The 18,997-nt window shown below is 47.8% G+C and overlaps 1 protein-coding gene across 1 annotated transcript in view; it reads left to right on the top strand.

The window, feature by feature from the left end:
* The first annotated feature begins 964 nt into the window (after positions 1 to 964).
* NAPB (NSF attachment protein beta) overlaps positions 965 to 18,997 on the top strand; it is a 411,568-nt gene continuing 393,535 nt past the window's right edge. Inside the window, exon 1 of the mRNA XM_069608266.1 lies at positions 965 to 1,229. Within this exon, the coding sequence (XP_069464367.1) occupies positions 1,129 to 1,229 (101 nt within the window). The 5' untranslated portion in view covers positions 965 to 1,128. The remainder of the gene's footprint in view (positions 1,230 to 18,997) is intronic.

The raw sequence follows: 18,997 nt of genomic DNA, 5'->3' as shown, positions 1-18,997 counted from the left end.
CCTATAAATAAAGGGTTGGTAGCCTATAAATCAAGAAAAGAGTAGCTCTGCTTTCTACATGACCAGGGAACCAAAGAGCCAGGTGGCCGAAGAGTAATTTTCAGAGTCCAGATTGCATAGCCCACCTCTATTCTCAATCTCCTCTGAATGATGTTGAAGAACAAATCAACTATGTCTCAGTCTTGAATACCAAATCTTATCTTGTAACACTGCATTAGAGACCAATGGACCACATATAAGACAGAATAGTTATTTTTGGCGATTCCTGTATTTATCTTTTAGTGACCTGACTTCTCTGATGTCCCCAATCCCCAGCCAGTCTGCCTCGCTCCCTGAATTACCCCCCTTCTGGCTGTCGCTTCAGCCGCCTATCTTTTTACCACTTGTCTTGCTAGGCTCGTCTTCTCCAGACATTGCAATGAGTCTGAATTCTTAATCAATGTACAGATTCATCAGAAAAGATCATCTGGTAATTATCAAATGGCAGCAGAATTGCCACTTAACTGTGATTCTGTAGCACAGTGTTTAGTCGGTTCTGTGTTACTTTTAGAAAATGCAGCACAGGCATAACCAGCAGCATAGAAATGTTCTGCTATTGAAAATTCGTTACTAGATCTAGCATAAGATATTGTTTACCATTTTAAGCTATTTAAAATGTTTAGGTCACGTTGGAAAATGTCCGCGTTAAATGTATACTGTTACATTTATTGATCAGTTAACAGGAGAAGGGTTTACGTGTGAGAGTGAATTGAATAAAGAACGGCACGCTTTTTTGAAGAAGCTGGGACTAAAATACCGCCCCTTCACTCCGCCTGACCCCCTACCACGAAACATCCCAAACATTACCACATATATGGCCGCTCTGTGTGTTTCGCCGACCCTATTATTATCATCTACGGCTGGTCTCCAGTCACACCCATCACAGTGGTGGATATGGACTTCAACTCCCATCGAGCCCAGCGCCATGCCAGTTCTCGCGTCACCTGACTAAGCTAAGGGACAGCTGCGGCAAAGCAGCCAGCATCAGCATCATTTCTACCACCTGCGTGTGAAGCGGCGGGGGCTCTGGTTTTTCGGTGCCTTGCCAAACCCACTAGATTCAGCTACAAGAGCGTGCCAGAGGCGGCCATGGTGGACAACTCGGGCAAGGAGCGCGAGGCCGTGCAACTAATGGCAGAGGCCGACAAGCGGGTCAAGTCCTCGCAATCCTTCCTGCGGGGGCTTTTCAGGTGAGGGAGCGGTCGCAGGGCGGCTGATAGTGGGGGCACTCCCGACGGCCCTCCACATGCAGTGTGCTGCCCCCACGACAAGTATTATTGACCGTATCCAGCGATCCATACACACCCCATTTTATTACACACTTCACCATCCTCGCCCCATTAAACGTAGTCTGCGCACGCACACTACCTCTCACCCTGCCTTCTTAAACGCGACGTGTTTACACGGCTTCTCCTCACAAGTCCAATCTAGTGGCAACGCTCCTTTGTCACCCCCTCATCTCAGACGCACCCACTTGAGACCCAATTCCATCTTTCCTCCACACCACCCTGCTGTATACACAAACCAAACACTCCTTCATTGCCTTATCCAAAACCGAGGAATACCGTACCCCTTTCTTTACGCGCACAGGTCCACTCCCACAAATCATTTCTCCTGTACTTCATTTTTTTCTTTTACACATCTTCCCCACTCACATGTTTTGAAACGTACTTATAACTCTCTCCGCCTCACGCCATCCATCCATCGACGTAATTTGGGGGGCTGGGGGTAGTAGCTTCTAGCCCTGGAAATCCCATTGATGCCTTTAGCACTACCCTTACAACTCCCAGCCTAATGACCCTTACACCTGGATGTAAAATGATTTATTGGCAGGTTACAAAAACACTTTTGGCTGAAATTAACCACTTTGATTTTAACTGTGCTCTGCCCCGTTCCGTCTTTTCAAAATTACAACTGCTTGTACACTGGGAGCCAGGAGCAATTACTGCTGGAGTATTGAAGGCATGCCCCTAAACGCTCAAACAGAAAAAATACAACTGGCTAGGGCAAAAAGGCCAGATATTCTTGCAAGGATAACCAGTTTTAATGATACGTAAATAGGTGTGCTAGCAAAGAAATCTGCTGCTCAGGAACGTTCTGAGCAAAAGGGGTGCAAGCAAGAGCTTTAAAAGTGGCACAGCGTCATCAGTATACAGTAAAATCCTGCATGGCTGGTTGGTGCGACCCTATGCATGGTCAGCCTACTCCAATAGGGGATTCCAGGGCATTGACTCCAACCCATCCGTCTGTCTTCCATCACGGGTGGTCAGCTGGGCTCATCGTCTCCAGGGAATCAAGGTCGAGAATACAATTAAATGTGTTTTTATAAAAATGCTACTCTATTAGTACACAGGGCACCTCGCATGATCATGGTCTGGTACAGGGGTTCAAGGTCACTGTGACCCGCACACATTTCACTCATCCCTGCTGCGTCGTCCGGCATCCAAGGCTTCCACCCTCGCTTTTGGACTATAATTTATCCCTCCCTGCAGCTCACATTACAAATCATGCCATTGTAGAGTACCTATAGGGGGACCATTCTTTTAGATCTTTATGGTTGTCTGGTTTATGGTCAGGACACCACCCTAAGGGATTACCAAAGTAAAAGTTGCTTCATACTATTGAGTTTAGACAACCATGGAACCCAAACAATTATTAGATCCACCTCAATGGAGAAAAAAAAAGATAGTGGCTTCCAAACATTTAGGTTAGATACCCAGTTAACATTCCTGGTAATGAGAGAATTACTACATTGACCGTAGCTATGGTTGGCTACTAATCTGGAATTTTAACTTCAACTAAATAGATGATTTCAGTTTCTGAGTGATAGTTATATATTTGATAACTTTGGAGTCATTATACCCACAATAATAAACAACTAAGAGTAATGATAATATGCAAGCCTTTAATGTGGGTATCCGCGTAAACATTCCAGAATTTTGATAATTTCCGAACATCATACATGATGCGATCATGCAACAACAAACACTGCAATGACGTGAGTAAACAAAAACCGTCCATCTTGAAAAGAAAACGTGCAGTTTGTGATGATTGGTAGACAAGGTACAGAGCGGAGACTAAGAGCGCTGGTAAGTAGGCAGAAGCGGGTAAATGCTGGGAACAGTAAGGTGCTTCAATAGAAACCAAGTATGGACTCAGTAAACATTACCCTGATTCCACCCACTGTGGACTCGTTCTGGGCTTTTTGAGCTACAGACAGAGCGTGACAGCGCATTCCGCTGTATGTGACAAGCCAGATCTGAAGGGAGAAAATCCACAACTGCACCAGTGGGAAAACATTACCACCAGTATACAGGTAATGGTTTACACCTCCTACCTTTTAAAATATAATCTTTTAATGCTGAAATATAACCTATCAATACTACAGTCAAAGGGGGTAATTTGTATTAAGTAAGATTAATTTTTATTCCTAGGTTGATCCCTGACGTAGAAGAAATTACATTGAAAAATGTAGAAGTTGAAACAGAACACATCCAGGTGATTATCAATATAAGAATCATTACAGAAATATTAAGAATCGTAGACAAAAGTGAGAATTGATAAATACCTCACATTATTATTTTTTCCATACATGGAATTGGAATTGAATGAAATGAATAGACAGCTCCAGATGAAGGGAAGTCTCTTTTCCTGATACGCATAGAGCAAACCACAAGAAATCAAGAAACCATTTCTATATGTATTTAGAATATCTCTGTTCCAAGATAAAAATGTCATTATTGCAATTCTGGATATTTGAGAATTTGGAGTTCAATCTGTGAAATGTGTATGATTGTAAGTGGATTTATTATTATTTTTTTAAAAAATACATAGAAACTTCTATTCCTTTTAGAAAAAAGCAGAATCTTTGTTATTATTGAATACATAAAAGAAGAAAAAAAAGATATTGTTTGGTATACAATACAAACAGGTGTGCAGGTGACGGGAGTGTTCCACAAGTGTGTGAACATCTGCTGACCTTCTGGTTTATGGTCGGTGGCCTAGGGTCAGCTGGTATCTTGGAATTCAGGGGTCTTGGGACTCGGACAGTTGTACGGGCTATAACTCGTAGTTGGCTGGGTGGGGGTTGCAGGTTTGCTCTGGCCTAGTTGTGATAACACGTGCAGCAAGATGTCTATCGCCAGCTTTGCAGTGCACATTCTTTCTCGGAGGTAACACGTGTTGGCAACAGTTGTAGAACAAAGGAGGGTTTCTGTGGAAATTAACAGCGCAGGTCTCTCTCGTCATCGCTTGTGCCTATTCGGGTTTGCGGCCAGTGTCTATCGCGCTGCCATGCAGGCCCAATGTTTCTGCTATAGTTAGAAAATGGTGCCTGTTTATATGCAGGAACTAAGTCCAAACATCTACAGTTCGTGTAATATTATGTCTGTGCAGGGTCTCTTGGCACGCCCCCTAACATACCACAGGTGTCTTCATGGGAATCGCCTCATCCTAAAGCTCCTAAGGGGGTGGGAGTGGTTAATTTCCTTCCCAACATTATGAATTGTATCTGTTGGCACAAACAATGGGTTATGCTTGTGAAAGTAAACAAGGTAGTCCTCTTGGTGTAAGCATAAGATGTAAAAATGGGAGGTCAAGAGATGTGGTTTACTAGGTAAAATTGAGACTTTGAAATTAGAACACCTGGGCACATATCCAATTTTCTCTACTTAGCCAAACTGGTCATGGGCAATCACTTATCTGCAATGGCTATTATTTTCCTAACCTTCCCAAAATGAGATCACCTAGAATTTATTCAGTTCCATTTTTACTATATGAAAAGCAAAGAGGCTGAATCATTCACTCCTAAGATGCATCATCAGCACACCAGTCTATCCACCCCAAAGCCTGCTACCATTGCTAGCCCCACCGCCAAACGTTGTCCATTCCAAACTCTTTTTGACATGCAGGACTACAGGCCTTGTGTTAAATTTCTTACTGCTGGATGGCACAGCGGACCCAGTGATGTAAGGCTGTGTTGAAGTAAACCAGTCTACACAGACCTATACTGGGAACACGTGGGTATATGAGGCTGTACCTTGCATAAGGGGACTACAGCTGCATTTCAGACTTTAAGGCTGCAATTGGCATATGTTCACAGCTCTTAGTTTGTCGCTTGCATAGGTTCGCTAGCTGTGCTTAATGTGTGGGGGTTTGCCAGGGCTCAGCCCTGGCACTTATTTCTGAGCCCTGACACTTATGGTCTCCGGATCGGATTGATTATGAAGTAATGACAACCAGAGCATCCATCAACCCCAATGAGCAGGTGCAGCTCTAGTTTAAACCCAAATGTGTCGACATTGCTAGTGCCACCCACAGCTGCTCCCCAATGGTGGGGAACTGCCGGTCTGTAGAGTGCTAGAAAATATTTGGGCCTTGGCATTTTCTTACAAAATAAGCACAAATGCATGAGGCTTAAACTGGCAAATTATGGCATTACTTGGATATATGAGGCTGCACTTATAACTGTAACTGGCATGTGAGGCTGTATTTAGCATATTATGATTATACTTGGGTGAGGCTTCAACGTGCATTAGAGTGGTATTTGTCACGTGTTTCAGCCCTGGCATACGAAGGTGCTTACTGGCCTATGATGGTTCTGCTTGGTGTTCCCCAGGCGTATCTTTACCGCACCCAAGGCATATTGAGGTGGGAACAATGTTAAAGGAAGTTTGAAAACGAAAGTAACTTTGCCTGCTTTAATGTGTCTTTTAACGTACAATTCTTGTTTCAAAAAATATATATCTTTTGTGATCTCACCAAGTCATAGGACATCAATTACTGTGATGTCATGATTTTTCCTGTGATGTGATCAGATGTGTGATGTCACGTGTGCTATCCCTGCTAGTTTGGTGAATTGACCAGCCCCAACCCCCAGATTACTGATTGATGTCAGGCAAAAGACAGTATTCTGGCCGATCAAACTACATACCGCCTGTGATGGAGCTTCCATTCACACCAAATCACTTCTGGAAAACAATTGAGAATAAGTTTTTATTTTTGAGAGTTGCCCTATGTAAATTAGTTATTACTCATCCTTTACCACGCCCCTCCTTGAGCTCAGTCTTGCAAACTCAGGCTATCGTGTGATGAAAATGTTTCTTATTGTTGTCTTCTGACTGGCCTAAAGAACAGTGCCCAAACGGACAGGGCCAGCATGCTAGTATGGGCACTTTTTGTGCTTTTGTTTGGTTTGTTTTTTGGGTGGGGAAGGTTGTGTGCAGTTTGTATTTTTAACCCATGTTGCTGACTTAATAGGCCTTTAAAAGGCACCATTTGCAACAACGTTTGGGCAGTACTAACCTACCTCTCCAATTGTGGGCCATTTTTTTTGTATTGGTGCCCGGTGGAATTTTTGTTCCACTTCGACCCTGCTTATAGTTATTGTAAAACATTGCAGTTTCGGCATGCCTTTGTAGGCTGTAGCGTGTACGAATTTGTGACATGGGTGGCTGTATGGTACGCTGGGATCCCTTTTGATTTTATTTTTTAGCTAACTATATTTAAACATAATTTGTTAGAATAGCTACGACGCACTCTATCTGTGGCTGTGGGGTAGGAGGCTACTACAAGTTTATGCTGCATTCTCTGACATTCGATCTTTCAGCCCCTTTCCATGGGCAACCTGAACTACCAATGTGCTGTTAAAACTGTGATCTGCCCACAGTTTCAGTGCAGTTAAGACAGCCTTTCCGTAAGCAGACTGAGAGCAAGGTGCAGTGTTGACTAGAGTTACTGTTAATCACTCCCATAGCTGTTAGCGGGACCCATATCAAGACTCCTCTAGTGGGGGGAACCATCCACCCCCCACCCAGGAGCTGTGTAGTCTGGCGGGGTGCCTGCCATGATGCTACCTCTCGTACTGAACATTTGGGGCCAGCACGTGCTGGGAATCAGTTTAGCCTGAAGGCCCAGCATGTTAGACATTGCCTTCCGCTGAAATGGGTGATCCCAGCGTCTTGGATAAGAACTTTGCTGTGTTCATTATAAGAGTCAAACGGGAAACGATGAAGTTTCAATGCTTAGTAACAGTTGGTTGCTAGAGGCAGTAGTTGTCGCTTCTAAGAATTTGATGGACTGTTATATGGCTCCATTGGGGGAACATTTTGCTAGGGAATGCCAGGGGGGGGTTAAATGGACAGCAGGATGTGCCACCTTCCTCCTGCAGAGGGCAGGCTGGCCATGGGCCTGATTTGTTCCAGGAGAATGTACAGTAAGGTAGCAGAAAGTCTAGAAAGATGTATCGAGATTATCATATAATATAGTCCTTTAGGGAGATCTTAGTAGGTTTGGGGATGAGGACAAGGATGGGGCTTTGTATGTTTGGACCGGTCTTTGAATACATTACCCCTTTTTTATTGTTAGCACAGCTTCCCTAGTTCTTTTTGTCCACCTTGTTCCCCATGATCTGTGTTCGCTACAAGGCCAACAAATTGGGGCTTGGGGAAAGCACATATTTGCCATGTAGTTTTTCTTGAAAAGGCAATTCTGTTTAATATGTTACTAAATGTTGATTAGTGGTGAGTTTGTCATTCCGTTCCTACAGGCCAGAAAAGCTGGAAGGTGTAGTGTTGTTACCCAAGATCAGAGCTACTCTCTCATGGACCTCTCCACATCCAGACTTGTATTTAATATTCTGGTTAGCCACCTGACCTGGATTTCTACTCGGTGATTCCCATTCACGGGATGGTGAGAAGCAAGTAAGCGGCGTGTGCGTGTCAAACATGCCCAGAATCGTTTAGTAGTAACGTTTTAAGAATTGTATTATATATTTGCTATTATAACCCACATGCGAAGGACACATATGCCAAATACATGGCCACCTGTATGGATGACGGATGTACTTTTTCTTGCCTGCACTGGCCTCACAGCGGTGTCTGACGCTGCGTCGGTTGCATGTGGTACGCCAGGAAAAAACAAGCCCTCACCTGCACATTACAAATGTCAGGCAATGTGCTGAGGCTTTCTTCTTATGAAGAGAAGGTTCTGTGGCATACCATTTTATTCTGTAATGCATGCTGCCGTGATGGACAAAGTGGTAAAATGCACATAGAAAAGCGATTTTGTTTCCAGAGTTACGAGGATTTAGGGCCCGGGCCGTGTTTTCTGGGAACACTGTGCGTTCAGTTATGACATGTTTACCCTTTGTCCTGCTCATAGAAAGCTCTGACGTTCCCCCAGCAGCTTAGGCGCCTACCTCGAATGCACGAGCCTGTCCTCACGGGGCCCTCCCAGTGGGTTGACTTGGAAGGCGCATGCCCATCACCCAGCTGTGGGCATGTCGCCGTAAAAGAAGAGATTAGATGGCAGTGGAGGAAATTGCATCCTGTGTGTTATCCGCCCGCGGGAAGCAGTAAACGATGTGCATTTATAATCCGCTGCTTTATTGAGGCGGTGCTTCATAGAGCTCTATGGGTGAGCCGTGGGTGCTCTCCGCTTCTATGCCCGGCCTGCGCGTGCGCACCCACGGCCAGGAAAATCATTGGTGTTTCCATTCCATGCTGATGTTTACACATCTTTAACTGAAGGCTTCCATCCGCCACTATTACCTATATTTTGTTTAGCTATCTTATATTTTGGTAACGTTAAACCAACTAAAAGAAGATATGATAAACAGGATGATTTATTTGCCAGATTGGTCCTTCCACTGAGTCCCCGCGTGTCTCCTGGTGTCGTGACCCAGGAGGGCCTGTCCGCTGCACTTGTGAATGATTCAGCTTTTTGGGCTTGGAGTGGGAGGGGGTATGGGAGGCGAGGCTTCATCTGACAGTTGGGAATGAAACCTGCATCTGCAAAATTAGATTACTCCCCAGCTCCAATCACGTCAACTCATTTATGGAGAGTGTTTCTTCCTGATATATTTTTTTTCTTCTTTCTTTTTACAAACCGGCAACTGAGACCAGTGGTGTATCAAGACTAGCGCTGTCATGCCCCGCCTGCACCATGCAACCACATCGCCTCGTTCCCTCAGTCTCCCTTTCCACCACTCCATAGTTAATCCCTGGTGAGGCCTCTGTTGTGGGGCTGGTGGCGGTCACGCGGCCGGCCTCTTTGATACAGGGGAGCCCAGCACCATGCTGTTATGCCGGGGTTACCCAGACTTACTGGTTGTCGCAGGGCAGGGCCCTGGAAGGCTGTGGGGGCACAGCCTGGGTGCCGGAGCACCATGGTTGCCTGGAGCATCCAGGATGGTGGGTGCCTGGGCTGGACCCACAGCACCAGGCTGGTCTGGGGGCCCAGACCAGCAATGACCTGCAGGGCTGTGGTCACACAGCATGGGGCCTGCAGGCCAGGGCCGCAGGACCGTGATCACACGTTGTAGGCCTGCGGGCCCACAATGAGAGATGGACACAGATGTTCCATGGTTGGAGTCTGCAGCTGTTCTGCTGCACGTGCCTGCAGGCAGAGCCATCCTTGGGGGGGGGGGGGGGCGAGCCGGGCGACCGCCTGGAGACCGCCTGGAGTGCCACACCCCCCAGGGCGCCTTTTGCCCCCGCCACGCCAGCTCAGGGGAGTATTTCAAGGGCTCCCCCGAGCTGGCGTTGTGGGAGAAGGCGTGGCTGGTGGCCTTTTACTGTAAAAGGTGCCCACGGCGGTGGGTGCATTGAAATGTGCCCCTCTGCCGCTGGCACTTTTCATAAGAAAAGGCACCATTAGCCCCCCCACGCCAGCTCGGGGGGAGTCTTTCAAGGGCTCCCCCGAGCTGGTGTGGTGGCAGGTGTGGCAGGCACCTCATTGTCATTGAATGAACCCGCGGCGGCAGGCTCATTCAACGACAATGGGGTGCTAAAAAAAATTGCCCACCCTGGCAATTGCCCGCCCAGGGCGCTGCTGCCCTTAAGGCTGGCCCTGCCTGCAGGTGCTCCTTTTATTAGCTTGGGCCATAAAGTGGCAATACACGTGGGAGGGACACATCCCCTTAAAGGGGCAATACACATGGGAGGGTCATACTTAAAAGCCCCATACATATAAGCAGACACGGACACCAGAAGTGCTTCAGACTGGTCCCATGCTCAAAACATGCACAGCAGGGACCCCCCATTTATTGATTACAGCGACACGTGACATACTTGTCACGCTAGCCCTTAAAGTGGCACACCACACCCCTCCTTTTTCATATTTTGAATGGAAAACATGCTATATTTTGTCACACCATAACTGTATAACTCGCACATATAGCTTCAACAACACCACCATTATAACTGCACCCCTAGGTGCGGTCAGCGATCAGGGAGATCTACTTCAAAGTCACGCAGGTAGGTAGGCTGCCTGCACCACGCTCGGATAGGGTAGCGCCCCTCCCCACCAGGATCTTCCTGTGCAGAGTTTATGCCACCTCCTTCATCTACCAGGTCCTCTTCTCCGCTGCAGTTTGCTGACCCTTCCGGGCTGGCATCCTCTCTCCCCTGACTCCGCCACCTCGGCGGATGCACAGGCCTCAAGCGTCGCTCAGGGCTCGACTACGGCGACTGTCCCAATTTACGGAAGAAGCAGGAGTTCCTCGTCACGGTTGTGTTCCCATCACTCTGAGTGGGGTCGGTTCGTGGGGCAGAGACAGTTTTTCTCTCGCATTCCTGGTCCTCTCTAGCAACCGGCCCCCTATCTTCGGATACTAATTTCACAACCTCCTGCAATAAATTTCCCTCTCGTTGACTCTAAATCTTCCATTCAGACAGGAACTGATATAGGGCTCTCTTTTCACATTCTCCCTGTCGTGGGCTATCCTGAAGACTTTATTCAGTGTCTGCATCAGTCTTTCTGCCTCTCCATTTGCCCTTGGCCACAGCGGTGTGATCTTCCGGTGCACAATATCATGGACTCGCAGGCATTTCACAAACCCTCAGCTCTGGAATGGGGGCCCATTATCGGAGCATAGTTCAACTGGAAGGCCATGAGTGGCAAATGCTTTCTTCAACGCCGGTATTACATCCTCCAGAGACATGGAGCTGACAAACTCAACCTCAGGGTACCTCGACCACTGGTCGACCATGACCCCAAAATGATTGTCCCAGCAAGTTGATCCAAAGTCCCCCATGGCACACAACTCCTTTCCATCGACTTGATGCGTGGCTCCCGTCGGTTTGGCAACGCCGCCTGGCACCACACGCAGCTGCTGACAAAGTCCTCCACAAGCTCTTCCAAGCTTGGGAACCATACCTTTTGTCAGAGGCACGCCTTGGTCTTGGCAACACCTTGGTACACTAGTTCCAAAGACTTTTCCTTCCACGAGGCTGGAAGGAATTACCATCTTGGAGCCCCATATCACCTCCCTTTCAATTTGCGAATACTGCTGTTCGGTCACCAACAGTGCCCGGCTGGCAAATGTCACTGGTTTATCCAATCCACTCTCATCGGGCTGTATTAACACCGCCCCTTGGCCAAATGGGCTGGCGTCCACGCTGATCTCCGACTTTTGCTCTCGGTTAAAAAACGAATTGTGTCATCTGCTGTCATGGCTCTATCGAACGCGCTTTGCTCCAGTGCAGTCCACCTCCACGGAATGTCCTCCTTTTTCAAAGGCTTCTGAGCAGTTACGCCAGGGTGGCCAGGTTCCGTATGAGCCTGCCACAGTACGTGGCCATCCCCAGGAAACTACGCACCTCCAACACATTCCTTCATCTTTGGCGATTCTGGGGATATACTTCCTTCTTGGAACACGAATCCGACAAATTTGATTTTCTGCTGCATGAACGCACATTTGTCCTGGTGCAGGGTGAGACCCAGGTGTTGGATGCTCTTCAAGTGTTCCTGTTTGGATTCAACGTACACCGTTCTATCATCGCTGATGTTTAGCGATCCTTTCAGGCCAGCGAGCGCCCCCCTGATTGTATTCTGGAAGACCTCTGCAGCCGATGATATTGTGAAATTCAGGCGTTTATACCTGTACAGGCCTCTGTGTGTAGTGAATGTGGTCACGTAGCGGGTTTCGAGGTCCAACACCAGCTGATGGTATCCAGACCTGAGGTCCAACGTGGAAAAATAGCACGCACCCTGGGTGTCTACCAGGCTGGGCGTTATCTGTCTCTCCCGTCGGATGGCCCTATTTGGGAGGCGCATGTCCACACAGATGCATATGGCGTCAGACTGTTGGGCTTTCTTGCAACCACAATGGAGGATTCCATGGGGTTGGCCCTTCCACTTTCTCGATGATGACCAATTTCACCAGGTTGTCCAGTTCTTGTCCACGTTTTCCCTTAGATGGAACGACACTCTCCAATGCTTCAGCAACGGGTTGGGCCGTGTTGTCAATGTGCAGCTGCACTGGGTCACCCACCAGCATCCCGATTCCTGCTGAAAACGCAGGCATATCTGGCGAGCAGAGACTGGATGCCCTCCAAGTAACCTCTGAACGCAACGGTCACTATTTGCAGTGCCTCAGCACACCTCGCTCACCTTGGTGACAAAGAAACGGGCTCTTATGGATGTGTCCTCATGATGGACGTGGGCCATGAACACACCCTCGAGGGGCAGTGGGTGTTTCATCCTCCCTCCCCCCCCCCCCCGAATGTGAAGATGCGTATGTGGGTCTTACTCTGGGGGTGGTGCATTGTTCAGCTGTTGGTAGTGGTCATCTACCATGACACTCACCGAAACCCCCGTTGTCGATCAACACAGGGGCTGGAAATTCGCAAATATGGATCACGCACTTGGGCTGGCTTCGCCTTGAACCCTGCAGAACCACCACGCTCTAGAAGAAGAACACATCCTCTTCGTCTTCATCCAGCACGTCCTCTTCCTGCTGCTCTACCTGGGTCACCATGCGTTGCGGTCTCAGCACTGCTGGCCTCTGGGACGCCTGTCCTCTCGCGTACGTTGATGGAGCTGGCACCCTGTAGACCCGCGCAAAATGGTTGGCTATGCCGCAGCGTCCACAAATGTGGCCCTTTGCTGGGCATTCCTTGGCATGGGGCAAATCATAACTGCAATTAAGGCATGAGGTGGTCTTCCCCCACCCTTACGTCTTTCCTGCTACATGGCTGGCGCCTGTCTCCTCTTTGAAACTGGCGCCTCCCCACAGCGCATGCATCCTCCACTTTAATGGCCTTCATTGCTGAGCACATTTTGTCCACATGAACATCTGCCAGCTCGTGGGATCTCCCCAACTCCAAAATGCGCGCAGGAACAGGATCCTCTTCTGCCCTCCTCGCCAATGTGGTGGGCCTCATCCTGGTGAGGCCCCGTACATATAAGCAGATACTGACACCACAAGTGCTTCTGATGGGTTGCGTGCTCAAAACATGTGCATGTCCAGCAGGGACCCTCATTTATTGGTTGCAGCTGTCACGCTAGCCCTTAAAGTGGCACACCACAACAAGGTGGGGTAGGGTGCCTGTGTGTCTCAGGTTAGCGTGCCATTTTACTGCAGGAAATATATACATTTTACTGACCAGAGCTTGTGTAACTCTTGAGGGGGTTTGCTCTCCCTTCTGTGGGCAGCTTGGCTTCTCAATGAGGGGAGCGTCACTGAAAAGGCTTTGGACGTCTCAAGGTTATGTATGCAACACATATGATACAGGTTCATCTTTTAGCCAGACTTATTCAATGCACAAACTGCAACTCACAGTACTGCACTACTGTTAACAGATGCCAGCCCAAACTCTTGCTACCTAAACCCTGCACAGTGCTTCACTGCTCTCGTTCTAGGTTTGCCCTTTAACCAATAAAATAACATAAAAAAAATAAACGTTTTATCTTTCCGCGGTCGGTGAGCTCTCTAACTTAGTGGGGGACTAGCTAGTTATAGCGTTTGTTGCCGAACCTTTTGATGCTTTGGGCCTATTCTGAGCTGCAGAGTATGGCAGTGCAGCCTACTATTGTTACAGTGCCGGCTCTCATGCTGGCAGTCACCCCGACAGGCCTGGGTCGCTACACTGCGCATGAGGTAATAATGGTGGCCCACGCAGGTATTACCTGTCTTCACTTTATTATAAACTGAGGCTTCCTGCCTCAAACACGTCACTTCCCTTCAACTGCCCTTCCCACCCCCCACCCTAGTACCACCTCCACATAACTCATGTGGAGTCACCAACATGACAACTCCCCCACCCCCCTTTTTAACTGAACAGTCAACATGCTAGCCCATTTCTTCAATGAGTGTTTTTTTAAATTTTTAAAAAAACTTGTTTTTATTACATTTTTAAACAGAAAAGGAGATGAAAATAACCTTCCCAACCCCACACAAACCACTGTCAGCAAATGGCTGTGCTCTTCCGAAGATTGACACCGTAAGTGTGAATGTCTAAGTCTCGTGTACTGAATCTCTGTTGGCCTAACAGCGCCCATCTGGTCGTCAACGTCTCTGTTCATAGTGGACCCTCCAGTGTCCAACATTTCCACCCAGCCTTCAGCCTTTGTCATCCTGCTTGCGCTAACCAAACTGAACATAACAGCCGATGCTGCTAAACATATAAACAACAAAACATATGCAAGCCTAACTAACCCCTCCTCCCAACCCCCCTGTCCTAATCCTCTCTAGTTTCCACCCACCCTACCGCTGGCCAGCCCACTTTTAAAGGTCTCCCCACCATGCCTCTATGCGGGGGCTCTCTCCCGACTTCCAAGCTAGTGTTATCCTGCGCTTTGCCAAAATGCAGATGAGGTCCTTCATCTTTGCTGCGTGTGCCTCCCTGCGCTGCCTCAGGAACAGCTCCAACAGGCATGCCTTTGGGGGCCACCCATTTATTCATATCCCACCTCTGGGGGGCCCGGTTCGCGATATCCTGCCAGAACCCCTGGACTACCGGGCAGGACCAAAACATGTGTAGCATGTCTGCTGACTTACTCGGACATCTCGGGCAGTTCTGCTCCCTGGGAACTGTGAGGTAGCATGTGGAGTCATGTAAGATCTGTGTGTGAGGAATGGCTGTAGCTGTTTAAATCTGGCGTTCCTGGATACCCTGCACGTGTACAACATCACTCGGCCCATTCACCTTCTGTGAAGGCCCGGCCCGCCGCCTCCTCCCACTTGGCTTGAGCCTTGAGGTCTGAATCTAGCATAAAATCATAGAGTGTGGATATGACATGCCCTCCTTCCGTCAGGTCATAGAGGGAGTCAAGCCCTTTCTCCCCCCTCCAAACCCTCTTTAATGTCTGGCCACCTAGTCGTGACTGTTTTGAGGACTCACTTATACGTCAGAAATTGTCATTTCGGTATCCCGTAGATCTCTATCAGCTCAAAAAAGCCCATCCCCGTCCCCTCCTTACACAGGTCACCCAAGGTAATGACTCCATTCGGTTCCCAATGCACTCTGACATTACAAACAACCTCCCGATCCCTCAAGTGAGTTGAGCCGGGGATATACTAGTGGAACACGGGTCCCGTTTGCCCATCAACCTCCACCATCTATTCCACAGCTTCTTGCCCAAGGAGACCATGCCGGACCTTCCCTCCTGATCAATCGTCGGCACCCAGAGCACATCCCTCAAATGAAACGGTGTCACGTCACCCCTCAGCAGCTCAGTGTCTAGGGAGGCCTCATCCGCCAGCCAGGACACAGCAAAATGTAGTTTTCGAGCCAGGTAACATGCTTCAAAATGCGGCAACCTAATACCCTCCTCCTTGTAGTCCCGCCTAATTGCCCCCACACCTCTTCCCTCTCCTCACTGAGTCTAGTCTATGAAAGAACGATACCAATTATTAGACAACGGGAGCTTTTGCCAGAATTCCATGAACTTCTGAACCCCTGCCAAGCGCCTTCAGTGTGTTCGCCTACTTCTCCGCTTGGGGAGCGTGATAAATGTTCACCCCTAGGTATCGGATGGAGTCCACCGGCCACTGTATCTTTAAGTCAGGCAGGCGCTGCTGCCCCAGCGTTGCCAGGCCCCCAGCGGAAACAGTTTAAATTTCAATATGCTTATGGTTATGCCCGGCAGTCTGGAGAAGCTGTCTAGTACTTCCAACATATGGTAGATTGGATTCTGGGTCCTGCACATAAAGCAACAGGTCATCCGCATATAGCGAGACCACATGCATGCTCCCCCAGTTGGTATGCCCATGTCTTTGTATTCTGCCTAGAGAATGACCGCAAGCGGCTCCAGAGCCAATATGAAGAGCATGAGTGAGATCGGGCACCCTTGTCTGGTTCCTTTTGCCCATTTCCCACACTGCTGTTGAGTGTCTCCCAGTTTGCACTCATGCCAGTGAATTTTCATACATTAATTGTACCCACGCGCAATGGTGTGCAGCCAATCCCATCTTACTGAGTCGAATGCCTTTTTATAGCATCTAGAGAAGCCACAGCATATTCCACCTCCTCCCTGGTTTTGTCAATTATGTGGTGCAACCTGCGCAAATTCCAGTATGTATTCCTCCCAGGAACATAACCGGTCTGATCGGGGTGTATTAAGATGCCAATGAGCTCCCCCCACCCCCCCCATGCCCCGTCACCAACATTGCAGCGAGAATTTTACGATCTTGGTTAATCATCGAGAGCGGTCTGTACCACCTGCACTCTAGCAGTGGCTCGGCCGACTTCAAAATCGGCTCTATGATGAATTCCCGGATGCTCGTTGGCAGCAGGCCCGTCTCGTATGACTCCTCTAGCATCTGCAGGAGGGGTGTTAAAATGGATTTCTGAACTCTGACCTGGTGGGCAGAGGTTCAGAAGGCCAGCCTAGTTTCTTGGAACAGGGTAACCTCTGGACAAGCCAAACAAATCAAGGTAGCTATGACAGGCGGTCAAGACTAAGTCTCAGGAGGGGTGATGGCGACTGAAAGACCTCAATGAGCACACAGAGCAGGGACACTTGCAAATTACTCCTGAATAGGTGTTCTATAAAAAATATAGACACATGTATTACCAGGCTTTTGTAACTCAGACCATAGCAAAACATTCGCACCAATACTAAGTAAACACAACAATATCAATAAAATGTATATACAAGACCAATAGGGTCCAAAGGGTTAAATACATGAAATATGTTCACAACCTAGATAGGGAGAAAACAGGCAGTGCAGATAGTTAGGTGTATTGTCGAAGGGGCCAAAGATAAAGAGGCAGTCCATGCCCTAAGAAGAGAAGAGCCTTGTGCTCAGTAGTACATGCATTGCAAGCGCACAGGGTCTCTTCAGAGGTCTCTAGCAGCTCAGGAAGGTGGTTGAGGTGATGCAGAATAAGTTCCCACTGTTCAGGGAGGACCTCCACTTGAAGGCAGAGGCAGTTCTAGAGTGCGGGATGGAGTCGCTAGTTCGCACTAACAGTGGAAAGGAGAGGGACCCTTGGGGGCAAACCCGTGCGTAAAAAGGGGCCCTGGTGCTAGGGGTCACCGGTTACTGTTGTAAGTACTCACCGGTCCCAGGCTCACTCGGACCCAAACTTCGCCAGTTCAGTCCACTTCGCTTGCAGGTTCGTACACGACAAAAAAGGACGTCTCTGCAGCTTTCAGTTCCGAAGATACTGTGGGATGTATTTACCCATGCATCCGAGCCCTACCTCAAAACTGTGCAGTACTGACGTGGAAAACATCAGGATGGCCAGAGCTTCCCAGAAAATGCACAGGGAAATGCATGAAGAATAGGCTGCCACCCATTTTTGCCAATCTTATGGGCACAGAAGGGCACTGCCTAAAACCACCATTGGACTACCCACACAGTAGTCTGAAACCATTGGGAGTGGCAATGCTGATTGCCAAAAGTAAACCCATAACTGTTGGGAATTCATTTTCTTAAATCCCAAAAAGGGGTGCAGTACCAGTACTCACCACTATCCAAAAGCCGGCGTTTTAAAACAACACCAGATTTTACTTTTTGTATAAAACTGAATAAATGAACCCAAAGCAGGCCAAAGAAAGACTGGATCCAATGTAAAGTTATATTCTGAAGTGACTTGAAGGTTTATAACAAGACTGGCTGAGCTGTGGATTTCAGCAGTTTAAGTAAATTTGGACTGAAAGACACTAAAAATCTAAATGTTTAAATTGACTGAGTGACCTACTTTTGAGTGTCACATAGGTTTCAATTGTTTAAATGTCATAGTTTTAAATTTAGAATCAGCATTCTAGCTGCATATGTAAAAATGTTTAGTTTTATTTGAATGCAGAAAACTGGGGAACAAAAAGTGACATTTTATCTGAAACCTGGCTTGAGAAACTGAATTCTGCCTGTCAACTACCCCCATCAGGAGTGAAACTTGAGTCACAGCTGTATTCCCAGGCCTATCTGCCTTTTGCTGGCCACACTAAGGATATGCCATCTCTCTGATAATTGAATTAAGGGAAGCCCCCACAGAATACAGGAGCTCTGAACAATGCAACCCCCTTCACCCAGGCAGATGGTTTATTACAGATGTCGTAAATGTAGCTTCCTCCTGGAAGGGAAGGGGAGGGGCACTGCCTGTGAGAGCAAGCTGGCTTGGCAGAACTGGAAAAACCAGAAATTCAACCTTGTGCTGGGAGAGAACCACACCCCTTTGGGGCCAGAACATAACTCTAAAAAGATGAATAACTCATAGTACGGACTTGTGAAAATTATTTAAATGACACCATAATTCTTGTGATTTTTCTGCCCACATTTTAAGACGTGTTAGGACCCGGTGGTATGTTCAGGGGGGTTTTAGCGGAAAAGAGGATATTACTCAAAATGTGTGCATGTGAAAAATCTGACACTTCATCAACTAATGTCCATACTCCTTGCGCACATGTGTGTAAATTTGGGTTAATGTCCGACATTGCGAAATCAGTTAAAAAGTGAAATATGTGCCATTTCTGAATGCAAACCCCCAGGAAGAGCAGAGTTTGAACAGGGGATACCTCCTGTGATATGTGAGGGGTGCATGTAATTTTAAACAATATGTACCTCTGCAAATATGTATTTGGTTCAAATCTAGATTTGTGTGCAAGTTGACCGGAGGAGTGTCCTTTCTGCAGGCTGTAAAATGACATCACTCTGACACAACTTAGCTCCCCCAATCAGGGGAGAAATGAAAGCTTGGCCAATGATAAGTGGAGAGGGGTAGGGTCT

The sequence above is a fragment of the Ambystoma mexicanum genome, chromosome 4q (assembly GCF_040938575.1).
Source record: "Ambystoma mexicanum isolate Mex_15411 chromosome 4q, UKY_AmexF1_1, whole genome shotgun sequence".
Taxonomy (NCBI): domain Eukaryota; kingdom Metazoa; phylum Chordata; class Amphibia; order Caudata; family Ambystomatidae; genus Ambystoma; species Ambystoma mexicanum.
The sequence above is the reverse complement of the archived record's forward strand: the minus strand, read 5'-3'. Positions and strand labels throughout refer to the sequence as shown.